Source organism: Coffea eugenioides, chromosome 6 (genome assembly GCF_003713205.1).
Source record: "Coffea eugenioides isolate CCC68of chromosome 6, Ceug_1.0, whole genome shotgun sequence".
NCBI lineage: Eukaryota > Viridiplantae > Streptophyta > Magnoliopsida > Gentianales > Rubiaceae > Coffea > Coffea eugenioides.
Genome location: NC_040040.1, coordinates 54,146,095 through 54,164,841, shown reverse-complemented (window position 1 = coordinate 54,164,841; position 18,747 = coordinate 54,146,095). Strand labels below are relative to the sequence as shown.

At 35.6% G+C, this 18,747-nt stretch overlaps 1 protein-coding gene across 1 annotated transcript; it reads left to right on the top strand.

The window, feature by feature from the left end:
• The first annotated feature begins 10,178 nt into the window (after positions 1-10,178).
• On the top strand, positions 10,179-11,869 carry LOC113775147 (cytochrome P450 71A1-like). The gene is made up of 2 exons (XM_027319905.1): positions 10,179-11,066; positions 11,256-11,869. Exons 1-2 carry the CDS (start codon positions 10,185-10,187, stop codon positions 11,862-11,864), a joined length of 1,491 nt encoding a protein of 496 aa, XP_027175706.1. The 5' UTR covers positions 10,179-10,184; the 3' UTR covers positions 11,865-11,869.
• The last annotated feature ends 6,878 nt before the right edge of the window (positions 11,870-18,747 follow it).

Below are 18,747 nucleotides of genomic sequence, written 5' to 3'. Positions count from 1 at the left end.
TATTTTTTTCTTTCCTCGAGATTTTTTTTATTTCTTTTGAAGAGTTTGAGTGAGTCCTGGCGAGAGTTGGGCAGGCGGCCCGCCGAACCCTAGGGTACGCCCTAGGGGAAGGTGGGGCCGTCACAGGTGGTATCAGAGCCTGCTTCGCGTGGTCTCTGCGCGGAGTGAGTTTGGGCCAGGTGGTGAATAAGTGTGAAGGACTAAGTGCTCTTTTGAGCATAAGCTATGAATCATGAATTATTATAGGTCTTAAATCGTTATCAGGGTATTTGAGAACAATAGATAGGTACGTCCGGTAGGAATCTCGATTGTAGATAATTTACTCTTGGGACTGGTCAGTTCGAAATGTGAATTTTCTTATTTCGGATTCTTGTACTCAAGTACTCTAGAGTTGAGGGCGATACTAAGTACTTGAGAATTTCATTCCGAGAAACATGAACAGGTTCGTGTTTAGCTAGAGTGAGTACAAGAGATCAACGGGCGCTTAGTTCGGATAGAAAGTGAAATAAGAGACCGGACGGGGGTGATTTTAGCTGAGTGTGGGATGACAGGTCGCGTATTCTTCTTGTTTTGCCTTGTATTGTATTATATGTCTTTTGCTTTTGGTATGTTAATGCCTACATGTATAGTACTTGCTACTTTGCCTAACTTGAAATGTCTTTTTGTGTATATGGTGCGTTATATTGTGTATATGTCTCCTTGTGTCTTTGATGTGTTATATCTTGTTATTTTAGTCAATTTACTTCGTTATATACTAAATCACCGTTTGCAAAAAAAAAAAGAAAAGGGTATGGAAGGGAGACGTAGTCGCAGACGTGGTCGTGGCCGTGGGACTAAGCGAGCTCAAGAACCAAGAGAAGAAAGAGAGACAATGGCCGAGCAAGAACATGGACCGATGGTTGAGACCGGAGATCAAATGGCGACGGCGATACAACAAATGACAAATATCCTAGCACTACTGGTAGATCAACAAGGCCAAATGCCAGTGAACCAACCCCGGAATCTCGAGATAGGAGAGGATAGGACGCTTGAGAGGTTCCAAAAGTTTCTATCTCTGAAATTTCATGGAGGACCTGATCCGGATATAACTGAACAGTGGTTGGAGGCGATGATTAACATCTTCGCAGCTTTGAATTACACGGAGCAAAGGCAAGTGAACTTTGCTGTGTTTCAGTTCGAAGGACTGGTCCGAGCGTGGTGGAATGTAATTAGGGCCAAGTGGGAAAGAGAACAGACGGCATGGACGTGGGCGAACTTTGTAAGGAAATTTAACGAGAAGTATCTCCCACTTTTAGTCCAAGAAAGGAGAGAGAACGAGTTTATTGGGTTACGTCAGGGAACCCAGAGTGTGGCCGAATATGAGACTAAATTTACTAAACTGTCCAAGTTTGCTTCTGAATTGGTGGCCGCAGAGCGGAGATGAGTGAGACGGTTCATACAAGAATTGAATCTGGAAATCCAGGAAGCTTTAGCGACGGTTCAGGTTAATACATTTATGGAAGCCCTTGAGAAAGTCCAAAGGATTGAGGATGCAAAGGCACGGGTAAAAGCCTTCCAAACACGAAAAAAGGGTGCATCTGGTAGTGTATCTGAGAAATCTAGCGAAAAGATAGCGCCTTCTAAAGTACAAAAAGTGAACCTTTCATCCCTCCCACCATGGACATTAGGAGCACTAGATGAAAGATCTACTAAAAGAAGTCAGATAGGTCCTGGGAAAATTTCTCTAGAAAGCCAAAAAGTGGCTTCTCACCTGGCCTGCGGATATTGTGGAAAGACAACTCATACTGAGAATGAGTGTTGGAGGAAAGGGCAAAAATATTTGATTTGTGGGAGTAGCGATCACCAAATTAGTAGTTGCCCGATGAAGCAGCCAAGGGGGAATAGTGCTCAATCATTAGATGGAACCAAACCGAAACAAGGGAATGAAAGAGGGAATCGAACAAAGGTATATGCCTTAGACAACCAACAAGCTCCTGAGTCATCTGAAGGTAAAAATTTCGAGAACGAAATTTCTTAAGGGGGAGAGAGTGTGAAAACCTGAAAATTTTCACATTTCCTAGGCATTATTTTATTTTTGCCTACATTTTTAAACTTACCTTTAAAATATTAACGTTTCTATGCATTTTTATAAGCAAGTACAGTTTTAAATCATTTTCCTAGTATAAGTTAGTGTACGTTAAATTTGACATGCATTATAGATGTGGGACCCGCTAGTGCGATAAAATTTTGGTGATTAAGTGATTTTTGTGCTAAGTGTTATTATTTTACAAGGTGCTAGGAGATAATTAGAGATTAGCTAGATAGATTAACCATTGGTAGACAAGAGGATGAGATTTGAACCCTAAGATGCCATTTGTTACAAAACTATTGGAAGTTGGACTTTTGACCAGGGTTATTAACTTTACTAAAATCAGATTTTTAACCAAAATTCCTTCACTTTCTTGTCTTCTTTGGTTCAAAATATTGAGAGAAAAACCAAGAGAGTTCTTCATCTTCCACTTCAATTTCTTGTCCAAATCTTGAGTTCCAACCGATTAAATCGCAAACTACTCCATAAAAGTGCTAGTTAAGGTAGTTTCCAAGGTGTTTGTGGAGTCAATTTGGGAGGAAAGATACTAAACTACCATTTTTCTTGAGTTTCCAAGGTATTTTGCCAAGAACTTCCTCTTTACTTCAATTAATTGTTAATTAGTGGCTTATAGTTGTTATAGATGTTGTTTTGTAGAAGATTTCATGGGTTGAGTTAGAGTTATGTTAAATTTCAGTTTTAAGATTTCAATTCTGCCATGCTCTAACCAGTGTCATTCGGCCATGATGGAGGTCGAATTGGTCTTAATTCAAAACATGAAAGTTGTAGGAGATGATGTTTTATAGCTGCCTGTAAAATTTCAGTTCAATCGGAGCACTGTATCTTGTGAAATGACCGAAATACCCCTGACTGCCATAGGTAGAGCTCTATGGACCGTTTTGACATTTCACCATTCTGGGCACATTTTTTCACCTTGATCCGTATTGAATTAGTATTTTAACAAAACATGAAAGTTGTAGTACCATGTTTTAGTTTTCCAACGCCTCTGAAAATGCCTCAATCGGACTTTTATAGCCTGAGTTATTGTCGATTGAATGCAGTGCTGTTAACCAGCCTGATGGTGAAATTCTGGTTCTGTAAACGATGAATTTGACTTGGATACACTATGAATTGGATTGAGTAATCTTCATCAAAGTTGTAGTCCTTTGCCTTAGCTTCAAAATTGTATAAATTGCACCCCAGTCTGATAAGCGTAGATTCGGTTGTGACCGACACGCTAAGAGACGTCGAACCTGTCTTTTACTTTTTGCCTTAAACCTTATTTCCAGTCATTTCTGTAACATGATTTTGTAATTGTATGACGTTGAGCTATTGTAATGAAACTATTTGCATGTGATTTTGGGACTGATTGAGGAAAAGAATAAAGCCATAAATGGCTGAAAAATAGGTAAATACAAAGGGCGTGCTGCCCAAATTTGCGCTCAAGGGCTAGGTAGATATACTCACGATTTGCGTAAGGATTTGAGAACGAATACCACTTGAACCATCTAGAATATTTGCGTCTTCTTTTATCGAGGTATATAAGTTAGAACTTGGCCGAAACTTGTACCCTTGAAAAAATAAAATTTACGACAAATAGAAATACGTTTTCTTTGTCACTTCGACTCAAATGGAGATTTTAAAGTTTTACGAGTGAGCATAAGTTTTACAAATATTTTACTCATATCCTTTGATTTAAATGTACTCTTTTCACTTCCAAAACCATATTTATACATTGTACTAGTAGTTATTCAAATTTTCTTTGGTTCACCTAAACTTTGGATGGTTTAACCGTAATATTTTCCCTTGGTTATTATTAGGGTTCCTTGGTGATTGAGGGTGTTATCCGGAAGGAAACTTTGGACGTTATTTTGCTTCAATAGGTGAGTGTTCTTTGGACGTTATGTTTCCATTGACTATGTGACTTGTTGTGGATGTTTGATTAACTGTTAAATGTTTTCAATGATTGCTGAAATTGAGTTTTGCTAGGCGAGTGTGTACTTTATCGCACTCGACCTAAATAAATATGAAATTTTCAATGATTATTTGATTATACGCTAGTTGTGCATGAATGTAAGCCTTGTGGCTGAATTGGGCCCTCGCCCTTCGTTGTCGGTCGACTCGAGCCAGAAGCGGACTCAGTCGGGCGATTTGGTGACTCTGGGTGAAAGTTTGGTATACTCGAGTATTACCTCGTTGTCCGGTGGAGTCTGGCCAATGTCTACGGGAAGAATGAAATGAATGAACGAGTGACAATGTCAATGGAGGGGTTTTCACTTACAAATTGCATTTTAAAATAATTGGAGGAGTAAGGAAATGAAAGGTGAATGAAAGAACGAAAGGCTCCATGTGAGCATGTATTCTTTTAATGAATGTATTATCATTGTTTTATATTGTCAATGTTTCCTGGATTACTTGTTGTTACATGATTATAATGTCCTTGGTTAAGTTGATTGTGTGTCCGGAACCTCACTGAGCTTGTAGCTCATTCCGTTAGTTTTGTTTTCCTTAACAGGGGATGTGCGCAAAGACGAGAGATTGGTACAGACTAGCCTAGTCTAGTTCTTTTGAATTTTTGTAATAGTTCTCGCCCTAGTGCTTGACTATGGTTGGATGTATTAAGAACTGAGAACTTTCGTTTTATTTGGGATTGTATATTATTTTGAGATAGAAATGAATGCAAGTATGCGTTTCAAGTTTGGGAATTATTTTTTTTGTTTTTTTTTCTTTCCTCGAGGTTTTTTTATTTCTTTTGAAGAGTTTGAGTGAGTCCTGGCGAGAGTTGGGCAGGCGACCCGCCGAACCTTGGGGTACGCCCTAAGGGAAGGTGGGGCCGTCACATAGTTGAAGCCTACTTTTCGAAATCGACACTTTTGAAATCAAGTATTAACCTCTAAGGTTTCCACAATATGTTCGGACCACATTTGTGGTTTTGATTAGCTCATTTATTTCAAGAGTTACAACACCAGAGCTGTTTAGAATCACACGCCCTACACTATACCGTGCTTAAAAAGTAATATTGTCATAAATTCATTCAAAATCATTCTATTTGTGGAATTTATCTTTTGTGACTCTTGTTTAGAAATTGAATCAATGTAACTTCACTCCAAATCTAATTATATTATATTCCGAACCCTCTTCCTAAAATAACTAGAATTTTGCACGTCTTAGCACGGTCTTTTCTTTTTATTTATTGTGAATTTATACAAATATAAATAATTTAAATATAAAAATTAACAACATTTCTACATGTTCATTCATATTAATTTTAAAAAATTAATGTATTTTAAATTTTTAATTATTTACTAATTTTTAAACATTTGTTTACATACTTTTACTATAATATGATAGTATACATCAAACAATGTGCTCCATATCAAAAACTTGGTAGATATTCTTTTTTTTAATAAATATTCTTTTGGATAATTTAAATTTTTATAATGACCATAAACTTAGAACTATATATTCATAATTAATTAAGTAGAAAATGATCTAGCAATCCATTTTTCTTCATCAATAAATATTTAATTTTCAATAATATTGATAAATCTATTAGTGTAATAGTTAATTATTTTTTACACTAAGTTAATTCAAAATTAAGAGAAAATATGATGAATAATTTGAATACTAATTAATGATATAGTGGTAAAAGGAAGTAATTTATGAGATCTGTAAGATTTCAATAATTGTGATTTAAAAATGTTTTACTGTACTTCTATGTAATAATTTGGTAGAAAGCATATATCATTAAGATAAGATTATGGTGGTGAAAGAAAGTAATTCATGGGAATGTAAGATTTTAATAATTGTGATTTAAAAAGGTGTTACTATAATTGTATATAAATGAAGTTTCACACTCAATGGTCACTGGGATTTGAATCTTTTATACCAGACATTGCCAAGGGAGAATGTTTTTTCCATTTTAGAGCAAATGGTCCCGGAAGAAGGAAATGAAGTTGAAGTCATTTGGATGCCCACAACATCCGGAAAATTCTCCCTAAAGTCCGCTTTCGGGGATATTAGGCAGGCTCGCCCCACGTCTATGGTATTTGCCTCTATTTGGCATTCCCGCATTCCTGTAAAAGTTTCATTTTTCATGTTGAGATTACTTCTGGGAAGGATTCCGATACCAGATCAGTTATGCAAACTGGGTTTCCATTTACCTTCCAAATGCTTTTGTTGTTCTGCGGCATCTGAGGAGTCTATTGAGCATTTATTTTCCAATGGCCACATAGCGACGGTCATATGGAATTATTTTGGAGGTTTATGTGGATTGAATTTTTCAGGATCTTACTTACGAGCTCGCATAGTAGGTTGGTGGTTGCGATCACATGACTATGAGCTACGACGGTTTATTGACCGCATTCTTCCAAGTGTAGTTTGCTGGCAGATTTGGAAGGCGAGGAATAAAGCAATGTTTGAGGGTATCCAGATGCGATCGTCGGCCATTTGCCAAGCCATCTTCGCAGAAATCCATACTATGGTGGGAATACAGTTCAAAAAAGTTATTCGACTGCAATCATTCAGTCAGTTGTATGATTGGACGATTCCTTCTGGTGGCAGGGTTGCATATAAAGTTATCCGCTGGGAGACAAAGGAGACAGGAAGGTATATACTTAATACGGATGGCTGTGCTAAAGGTAATCCAGGAGTGGGTGGAGGTGGTGGGGTTCTTCGGGATTCAACTGGCTTACCACTGATTGCCTTCTCGGCCTACTTGGGAGAAACTACAAGTCTCCGCGCAGAGGCTCGAGCTCTTCTAATTGGCCTTCAAACGTGTATACAAAAGGGCTTCGAAGACATATGTGTACAATCAGATTCATTGGTTTTGATTGGGATCATTCAGCGTCGTACTCAGTATCCGTGGCAAATTCGAAGAGAAGTTAACCAGATTTGGAAGCTAGTAGAAGATCCTGCTAGATTCTCACATTGCTATCGGGAAGCTAATACAGTTGCTGATGCTTTGTCTAATGTGGGAATATCTCATCCACAGCAACAAATCAAGGTTTACGATACCTTTAGTATGTTCCCAAGACTGGCTCGTGGAGCAATCTGTTTGGACAGATTAGGAATGCCTTCACTTCGAAAAATCACAAATATGTAAGAGGAATATTTTGTATTCAATCCCATGAATAAATAATAATACTGGTTTAGTAAAAAAAAAAAAAAAAATTGTATATAATAATTTGGTAGAAAACAGATATTATTAAGATTGTTTTCTAAAGTTATATTAAAATTACAGATAATTTTTAAACACATAATATAATCCAAATAGGATTAGTATGGGTAAAACTCAAACCCCATAACTCATTAATTTTCTTCAATTAGGCATGCCATGTAGGAGTGAGAGACACTATGATTAAAATAGCTACTTATATATATATATATATATATATATATATGTATATATATATATATCAAATTCCATATTACACCTATACCATCAACAGTGTTATAATAACGTTCAAATTTTGAGTCATAAAACAGCCTTAATATATTATGTTCAGGGTATTGCTGAAAAGAATCTAAATCACTAAAAGTCCAAAATAAACTTGCTATTTGTTCCTTTTCTTCTTTTCCTTTTCTGATTTAGGTTCAATGAAGACTCAAAGACTCATAAGAAGTAAAGGGGAAAAGTGGCAGCTTGAAAGTCGAACCAATAATCTCACAATAATTTAACTAATGTCTTTACTAGTTAAACTGGATCTTGAAAACAAACTTTCTGTTTAACATAAATATAGTTTAACATAAATATAGATATAGATATAGATGTGATATGACTAATTGCTGTTTAACATAAATATAGATATAGATATAGATGTGATATGACTATTACGTTGCTCCACAAATAACCATTCTGACACAGGAAATTTGTGATCGGAGTAAGGAAACCATGTTCCATGAAATCAAAATGATAAACGTGACTCTATAAGAATTTGGAACAATCATGCAAGTGACACTGAGTCACTTGACAAGTTAGTCCCCCAAAGTTGAACAGTGATTTTGTGTGAATGGGTCACAAGAACTGGTGGAAGATTTTGATTTGTACCAGCCGAGCTTCAATACAACACATCACAATTCTACTTGGTTTCCCATTTCCCTCCCATATTGTCATATTATTGGTGCTCTAAAAGCTTGATTAATTTGCTTGTCCAGTCATGTTGACTTGTGCCCTTTATGGTTGGATGAGGATAAACCTAGATTTATATAGCCGTGTTTTTCCCGTGCAAATTAAAGTGTCGGCCCAAAAGCTTTTGGTCCTGAATCCTGCCACGCATACCTCGTGCAATCGTGTCTTATGTAATTTTAAGACGAAAAAAGAATGGCTGCACAATCTATTCAATTATTTCTCTCATCGACATCCACTCATTCTCTTATTTTCTCTTCTTTGTTATCGACTTTTTTTTTGTTATCCTTATTTACTCTTTTTTTTTCTTTGTTATCCTTATTTGTTTGTGAGTTTTGTGGAAAAGAATTAGGGTTTTGTGTAGCGCATTAATTTGTGTATTTTTATGGCAAAAAATGGACTTTTATCAAAATGTGAGAAAATAAAATTTGGCTGCACACTCTATTCCTATTTTTGCCTCATCAATAAATACAGCCTGAAGTTTTCTTCTCTTCTCTTCTTATGCATCTTCATTTATTTGTTGGTTTTGTGACATGTTGTGTGTCTCTTTATGCATATTTTGCGAAAGGCCAATAAGGGAAAATCTCAAGGGAAAAAGGATAGGATTCTTCATGGGTTTGAGAGCAAACAAATGAAAAAAAAAAAAACCCAAACGTTATTTGCTTAATTTTCTTCCCCATATTTATTCACGTAATCTATTAGTGTTTTTTTAAGACAAAAAGTGGACTTTACCAAGTTGGAACTCCTTAAGAATTACCGAGAGAACAAAATGATTCATCTTAAATGTGAAAGACTTATAATCAAATGGAGGAAAAACATAAGGAATCATTTGTGTGTTTTTTCCTATAAACACACAATGATGCACTTGTAATCACTGGAGATTAAATAGGATTATGCTCCCAAATCTCAGTAATTCAAACTGTGCAGATAGTTTTGTCTCTCAAAAATTGTTCATCTTCTGATAACCATTTTGATTTTTTCATACTTGCAATCAATCAAAACACAGTAATCATGCTCCAACCTCTACAAAAGTCAACTCATTATTTATCCTTCGACATTGTCCAACATTTCTGGAACCAGTTTTTTTTGGCTGCATATTTTGGACTCATTCTACAGCAGAGATGCTCCATGAGATTCATTATTGATTCATTTAGCATCATGAGCAAGGAGTAAATGATTATGGACTATGTGAGCTCTAGAAAAATCAGGCTAACCCGTTTTTATTCAATGGTAAACCACCCATAAACGGGAGTTGAATATGGTGTCAAGTAATTTTTTGATAAGTTTAAAGACTTAACTCACTGGGTTGATAGTCTCATTTAGAATCCTATTGCATCAAGAGCGTGCTCGTTCTTCTGGAGCCAAATCACTTTCAAGTCTCACGATTCATGACAAGTTTTTTTCCTCAGTTTGATTCCTTGCTAATTTGAGCTGAGTGCTTTAGTGACCAGGAATTCCATTTACATTTTATAGTGTGGTCCTACCAAAATGTATTACATATTAGACTAAAACTATAAACTTTTGTTTCCTAAATGGACAAAATATGTGGAAATGGGGCTTTTCATATATTTTACATATATAATTTCAAGGTTTAGAATCTCCATATATTTTACATATATATATGTATATATGTATATGTATATATAAGTATATGTACGTATAAAGTTATGATAGGTTTAGGTTGGTTGGAAATGGGGCTCTACAATTGACTTCTAGTCCAGTTCAATCTAATTAATATATGATATAAACTCCTACAATTTTGGGTACGAGTTGATGAATTTCATGATTACACTAAAATTATATAAGTTTACACCAAATATGGTAATAATTATATCAACTGGACAGAATTGGGTAGAATTCAATTGGAAAAACCCGAATCCAGGTTGGTTTCCACAAACAGGCTCCTAGTGACATTCTAATTACCTTTCAGCGCCTTTAAATACTGAGCCCTTGAACCTATCTCACTTCACTGCTATCCTTCGATTAAAGATGACAATGCTTTTTCTCTTATTGCTCCTTTTTTCAATCCTCGTATCCATAGGTAAAAAGCACAAGCAACTCAGAAATATCCGTCAACCACCAGGTCCTCCAGGGCTCCCATTCATTGGGAACTTGCACCAATTCGACAGTGAAAAGGCTCATGAATTCCTAAGCCAACTCTCCAAGAAATATGGCCCCCTCATATCATTACAGCTTGGTTCAGTACCAGTACTAGTTATTTCTTCAGCAAGAATGGCAAAACAGGCCCTGACAACCCATGATCTTGTGTTCTCCGGCCGGCCAGCTTCTGTTGGGCGGCAAAAGCTATCATACAATCGAAGGGATATTGCATTCTCACCTTACAGTGACTACTGGAGGGAAATGAGGAAGATTTGTGTCCTCCAACTCTTTAGCCTTAAAAGAGTACAATCTTTTCGTCCCATTCGTGAAGATGAAATTTCGAGCATGATTCAAAAGATACTAAATCTCTCATCTTCATCACAACTAGTTGATTTAAGGACCATAATAATGTCCTTGACGAGCACTATAATATGTAGAGTTGCCTTTGGAAAGAGGTACGATGAGGAAGGGCACGAGAGAAAGCGATTCGATAAACTTTTACAAGAATCCCAGGCCATGATTGGGGGTTTCTTCATCTCAGATTATTTTCCTTCATTCAGTTGGGTAGATAAATTTTCTGGGATTATTGAACGTCTTGAGAAGAATTTCAATGAGCTGGATTTATTCTACCAAGAGTTGATACAGGAGCATCTCAATCCAAACAGACCACAAAGCATGAAAGATGATTTGCTCGATCTCTTAATTCAGCTAAAAGAAGAACAATCATCAATTATAGGCCTATCTTGGGATCACATAAAGGCAATTCTCATGGTAGTATATCCCTATTTTCAAGATAATCAACTGTTGAATTTCCTCTTCTTTCTTTCTTTTTTCATCTTCTTTAACAAGCATATTGGTACATGGTTTTCTGAACATAAATCAAGTAAACTGAAAGTTTTTTTTTTGCGTTAAAATAGTTGATATGGTCCTTAATAATTATCGTTTACCCTTTTATCACAGGATATATTTATTGCTGGGACGGATACAGCTGCAGCAGCAATTATTTGGGCAATGACAGCCCTGATGAAGAGCCCTTCTGCACTAAACAAAGTACAAGCAGAAGTGAGAAAATTGGTCGGAGAAAAAGGAAGAGTAGATGAAGAAGATATTCAGGAGCTTCCTTATCTAAAAGCAGTGATAAAAGAAACTCTAAGATTATACCCTCCAGCTCCACTTCTAGGGCCAAGAGAAACTACACAAGAATGCACAATCGAAGGCTATGAAATTAAGTACAAAACATTAGTTTTCATTAATGCATGGGCCATTGGAAGAGATCCTGAATGTTGGAAAAGTCCAGATGATTTTATCCCAGAAAGATTTTTGAATAGTAATATTGATTTTCGTGGACAAGATTTTGAAATGATCCCATTTGGAGCTGGACGCAGAGGCTGCCCTGGATTTTCTCTAGGACTCGCAACAGTGGAACTTGCACTGGCAAATCTTCTGTATCATTTAGATTGGAAATTGCCTTTTGGGATGAAAGCAGAAGACGTAGATACTGAAGTTATGCCAGGACTAACCATGCACCCGAAAAATGCTCTTTCCCTCTTTGCCAAGAAATATGGGTAAAAATAAATAGTAATATGGAAAAATTAAATAAATAGTGAAGTGCCAGTGTCAGTTTGAAGTATGTTATCAGTGATTGTGTACTTGTATTTCTTTCCGAATAGTTCGAAATGATATCAAATATTTTTAAATGTCTACATTTAATCTAATGCAAGCTTGTTTGCATCTTTCGAAAAATAAGGTGTTGCATCCTGAGGTTGAAGAAACCCGACAAGAAAAAGTCATCAAATTGCGCAAAAAAGAAAAGAAAAGAAAAGAAAAAGTCTACCAACAGTAATGGCTTTGGAGTTTTATTCAGAAAATTTGTTTTCATTTTGTAATGTTGGCTGCAGGTTTCGGCTATATTTTACCATTCCTCGCCATATACCAGGTTTTGTCAATTTTTTTTGGGGGAGGGGGGGTGGGGAGGCGGGGACTGTTATCCTGCATTTAATAAGACATTGGTAATATTTCGAGCTCAAATAGTGGATTAATTCCCACCAAGGAATGGCAAATTTTCTTCAATAGGTGTTTGCTATTGTTGAATTTAATTAGCATTTCGAACTAAAAGCGGCAGTTCATTTAGAAGAAACTAATTCTGAACTCAAGTACATAAAAGAATAACTTCTTAAGAATTCACAGTTTCTTAGATATAAATGAGACTCATTAATTTCAGAAACTTTCCTTGAGGCTTCTAATGATATAACTTTATAACCCTAAATTCTAAAAATATCGCTTAATTAATTGAGATAATTTCTTTCCAAAATTTTCCTTTTGTAGTCCTACAAATTTACAAAATTATAAGTACATTAACCAAAATGACGAAAACAATGTCAAAAGGTGCAAAGGTGCGAGTCTAAGAGGACAAAATATAGAGAGGACAAAGTATAACGGTAGCAATCATAAGCAGCATGTCTTTTTAAAGATACAAACAAACAATTCATAGTTTATTTTAGACATCTTCAAGATACAGAAAAATTTTATAGTTTGTCTATTTGGAAAGGAATTGGAGATTTTCTTTTCTTTTTTTTTCCAAAGATGGTAAATCTCTTCTACAAAAGGTGATTGTAAAACTTTAATAATGGGCTACTTTTATTTTTTGATGTGCTCATAGGGTGCCTTAATTAGAAGAAACACTTTCTTTACTGTAATGTGTATTGGGTGGATTTAAGGAGTCATATAATTTGTTTAGAATCTTCAAACTTTTCTTTTCCAGATCAATGGTTTGAAAATAATAAAAAGACAAAGTGCTTGTTAAAAGCTTATTTAAGATGTTTTCAAGGTGCAAAACATTACTTTCTTCGTATATAAAGTATTTTGTGTGATTTTTTTACATGTTTCGTAATTTTTAAAATTTTTTAATGTTTTGTGTCTAAATTGTGGCACAGAAACTATTAAAGGAACTATCAACCCATTAAGAATGGTTAATTTTCCATTAAAGAACCACATTCGTCAAGTTTTCAAATCTTGCAGGATTAAATTAGTTTGTCATGACAATTAAGGGTCCATAAGAGAAGGGCAATTTTCAAATGAATTTTTTTCCTTAAAATGAGTTTTTTAATCCTACATTTTGACATGGGTTGACAAAGTTGCAAAATGTCAAAAATAGGGAAGGCTAGTGATATATTTTAAAGTACAGGGATGATAAGTGATACTATTAAAATTCTCATGGTAGGTTTTTGTAATTATTCATTGTCAATATTATTAGAGTTTTAAACAAATTTCTCCATCCACGTTTTCCCATTGGCCGTTGCCATCAACCTGTTCATAGCAGACCAATTTTAGCAATTTTGGTCACAAAATACAGCATTGTCATAGTTAAAAAGCAAAAAAGAAAAAAAATCTTACTCCTCTTTCTCAAATATTTTTTTTTTGGAAAACTCGTTCTCAAATATGTTGAACTTAGGGGGAAGAATGGGTTGAATAGTTCGAGCAGAGAGAGTGTGATTGAAAGATCGGATTCCAGCACACACACACAGATCACATGTTTAGATGACAAGAAACGTAACCATCACCCTTAAACGTGATTAATTAGCATCAATAGATAATACTTTTTTTTAAAATAAAATATTCTTTATTGGAAAAAGATGAAATGCAGGATTACAAATTTTCCGACACACGCTAGCTCAATCTCCCCCCCTTGCTGTCCTCCTAACAGCTGACATGCCTAGCCTATCCAGGCGGGACTCTCCCCTAGCTAGTTTTGGAAAACTGTTGATATGCTCATAGACAATACAGGCATGTTGCTGATGATAAACACCTACATTAGCCAGAATGTCCGCCACACGATTAGCCTCTCGGAAACAATGAGAAACCCCCACGACATCTTCCACCATTTGCCAGATCTGCTCTATTTCGTGACGAATCTGCCACGGGCATCGAAAGCTGGGTTGAACAATCCCCACCAAAACCTGAGAATCCGATTGGATGTCAACACTGCTGAAACCCTTTTCTACACACAGTCGCAGCCCCGTTAGCATTGCCAGGGCTTCCGCGTGCAAACTGAACCGTCTCCCAAAGAACGCCAAGTAAGCCAATATCGGGTTGCCCGAAGAATCCCGCAAAATCCCTCCCCCGCCACTCCAACTTGGGTTGCCCTTGGAACACCCGTCCGTATTCAGCGTTAAACCTCCCTGCTCTTTTGCCTGCCACCGTACAATCTAATAGTTTACTCCGCCCACTTGTTGACCCGACCAGTCATACAGTTGGGGAAACATGACCCTTCCCAGCCTCTAATTATAATGACTATCGCAACGTCCGACATAATGGCTTGATGAATAGTGACCGAGCAATCCGGGTCCCTTCAAATACCGCTTTGTTCCTTGCCTTCCATATGTACCAGCAAATATAACTAGGCAAAATCTTGAAGAGGAGGCGCCTTTTCTCGGGTTTCGGAGCCACCAACCACCAAGCCACTACCCGAGCCCGCAATGCTGACACGACAGTCTTGAGACCACTTAAACTAGTAAAAAAGGTCCGTACCTCCGTTGCGATCTGTCCCTCCAAGAAGAGGTGCTCCAACGTCTTACTTGCTCCATCATGACAGCAGAAACATTTGGAAGGCATCTGAAATCCCATCTTACAGAAGACATCAGGGATTGGCAGTCATCCGAGCAACAAGCGCAGCATGAAGAAGGACACCTTCGTCGAAATACGACAATGCCAGATGTAAGAGTGAACAAATGAGGAGTTTCGGCCTTGCCGTACTTCCTCGAACGCCGATGCTATAGAGAATTTGCCAGATGAAGACAAGTTCCAGACGACATCATCCGGTTCCCCAGCATGCATCCGCCCGCCCATGCTGGGGAACCGGATGATGTAAGGCCGAAGGGAGAAGGTCAAGAGGAATGACCCGGGAGAAGGTCAATAGACTAATACCTACCTATAATGTTGTAATAATTTTTTATCGTAACTACTCTTGATCGGAACATTATAAAATAATCACAATAGTCATATAACATAATGCTATAAAATGTAAATCATTAATTCCACTATCAAGGTGACAAGACGACCTGAACAAAATTGAAAGATCAGATAAGGAAATAATCGAAGAAATCCTGGGCATCACTGTACCTGACACCCCAAATTCACAGCCTCTTTGACCCCAAGTTGTCAACTTAAGAGTAATAATTGGCCAAAATGGTAAATAAATGGCTTTTCCATAAAGAAATATGTCAGGTTCCAACTTCTACCACTGTTTTCCGTTGCTTTAGAATATAATTTTTTCGAACGGGCGCTATTAGAACACTCATTAACATACCTAACATTCATCTAACTTACCATGTGTATATATATACTAACAATTATTACCTTCCCTTGAATTCACATATTTTTTCTATTTAATTTTACCTATTCTCCCTTGTGTTTATTTACGTTCCCTAATTAATTTTACATTTCCAAAAATATGACATCTGAAATATATCTCAACATAGGGCATCTAATAGACATAGCTGTTTTAAGATGATAACCGAAGTCTAGGGCCATATGTGCAAGGACAGAACAAAGGGGGCCAGGGAGGGAACACCACCAAAAGAATTTCAAAAGTCTCTTTTGTTCCCCATAGAATTTTACAAACTTTATTTGTATTATGAATTTTTACATCAAGAAACTATTTTGATACTAAATACTTGCCCCTTCAAACTTGAGAATATGCTGTGTATAGACATCATTGTCATAAAATTTAATTTTGTCATCCAAAATTTTCAAAAGTCATACTTGCAAATTTAAGTATTGTAATTGTTAAAAGACATTTTTTGATATTAAGTCCATACGGTACACATTTGAGAGTATAGTTTGGTACCCTCATTATTGTGATACATTTCATTCCCTCCTCACCCCTAAAAGGTGGACATGACTCCACCCTAGTTCATGTGCAGTGGTGTTGTCAGGACCTTTGGTCGGAGGGTGGAATAATTTTATATTAAACTTACAATGTGTAGTTTGTGGACTTTCAACTCAACTAGATATTTCTTACAACACGGACAATGTCCAGGACTGTAGTCTTCAAACAATCTTGGAAGACATTGACGTTCAGAAGAAAAATTTTGAAAGCTGCGCTTTCAGTTTTGTACCTAGAACGGTGAATCAATGTAGCCATGAATTAGCTCAGTTTGCAGCAAAGGCAACTAGAAGCTTTGAATGGGAAGGTTCTTTCCTAACTTGGCTTTCAAGGTTAGTTAGAAAGGATATGGGGGTAGTTACCTTTTTTGTAATTAACTCTTGCAATTTCAAGTGTTGATATATATATGAGATTATCGTTTGTCAAAAAAAAAAAAATAGCGATGAACCAATTTATTCAATATTACAAATATAAAATAAAAAATTATGTATAGATTATGATCTATTATTTGCAGTAGTTATCAGGTCATCTAATGGTATAGCAAAATAGTTAATATTACGCATAAAACTATATCATGTACATTCTAATATACATAACAGACAATTAATATGTAATTAGTCAAACTGTCAAAAGAATATTTAGCTTACTTGTAATTCTTATGGTTAGACATATTAAACAAATAGATTTATTAGACAGGAAATACAGAATAGTATTATGTTTCGGGTCAAGGCCCCATCATAGAAATGGAGAGGGCAACCATAAAATGTTTTCCGCAAAAATGCTATAAAAAGTTCTAATAGTTTCGGGGGCAATGGTGGAACTAGTTGGAATATTTTGGAAATTCTGAAGGGGCAAAAGTGACGCAATCATGAAAACTCTAAACTTTGTATAGGTTGTTCTATGGCTTAAGGCAATATGGTAGGCCTGTCAACGGTGCGGTCTAGACCCACACCTAGCTTGGACTTGCTAATTTTTTTCAGGTATGGGTTCAAATATAATTCCATTTACTCGACCCGAACTCTGACCCATTTTTCTAATAAAAAAGCAGGTCGAATACGAAATATTGTATTTCAACTCATATTCGACTCGAACCCGTTTAAATAAATTAATAATTATAAAAAATTATATAATTATTAATACAATAATACTTATTATAATAATAATGTCTACTTATTATTATACAATAATACAATAATATATACAATAATACTTATTATTATAATAATATATACTTATTAATACAATAGTACTTATTATACAATAAATTAATAATTATAAAATATATTTATTTATTTATTTATCTATTGTAAAATTCGACCCGTATTCAACCCGACCCGTATATGTGACCTGTCAAACCCAGATCTGGAAGATCAAATGTACGTAAGACCTGTCATGTATATAAGTCAAATCCGAAACATGTATAATAAAATGGGTCTGATTCTGGAATATTCAATTCTGACCCGTACCCAATCCGTTGATAGGTCTACAATATGGCTTTGTCCCTGCATATGTGTCCAACAATATTCTACTTTTGTCTATTCCTTTATTATGAAAGAAGTAAAAATAAGAAAAGAATAGATTACACTTTTTTTTAATAGTTACTTCTGCATAGGTGTTTTCTATGAATGAATTTGATTAGCAATTCGAACTAAATGCAGTACCTCATTTAGGAGAAATTAATTCTGTACTCAAGCACATAAAAGAATAGTGTCTTAAGTATTCACAATTTTTCAGATATCATTAATGAGACTCACTAATTTCAGAAACTTCTCTTGAGGTTTCTAATGTTATGACTTAGCAACCCTAAACTCTGAAAAGTATTGCTAACCACCCCTATTTTTAATTTTTTGTAATATTTATGACCCATTTCAAAATATATGATTAAGAGATTCACTTTTGGGAGACATAAGATAAATTTCTCTTCAAAATTATCCTTTTGTTGTCTTGCAAATTTATAAATTATAATTATATTAACCAAATGATGAAAACGAGGACAAAAAGCGCAAAGGTGCAAGTCTAAGAAGACAAAATATAGAGAGGACAAAGTATAGCAATAGCAATCATAAGCAGCATGTCTTTTTAAGATACAAGCAAACAATTAACAGTTTATTTTTGATGTCTTCAAACTACAAAACAATTTTATGGTTTGTCTATTTGGTTACAGAAAAAGGAATTGGCCAGTTTTTCTCTCTCTCTTTTTTTTTTTTGCAAAAGTGAAAACTTCTGTTATAGTGTTACAATTCAGAGGGTAAGCGGTGATTTTAAAACTTTAATAGTGGGCCACCTTCATTTCTTGATGTGCTCATCGAGTGCCCTAAAGGCATCAATTAGAAAAAATCTTTTCTTTAGTACATTGTGTATTGGGTGACTTTAAGGAGCTTTTTAAGTTGTTTAGAATCTTCAAACTTTTTTTTTGTCCAGACCAATGGTGTGGAAAAAACAAAAAGACAAAGTGCTTATATTTAAAAGCTTATTTAAGATGTTTTCAAGGTGCAAAACATTACTTTCTTCATCTAAATAGTAATTCATCTGATGTTTAAATGTTTTATAAATTCCTTAAAAATTTTA

Coding starts and splice junctions, on each gene's coding strand:
- LOC113775147 (XM_027319905.1), top strand. CDS start 10,185: ATGACAATGCTTTTTCTCTTATTGCTCCTTTTTTCAATCCTCGTATCC. Junction 11,067..11,255: donor ACATAAAGGCAATTCTCATG/GTAGTATATCCC, acceptor CTTTTATCACAG/GATATATTTATTGCTGGGAC.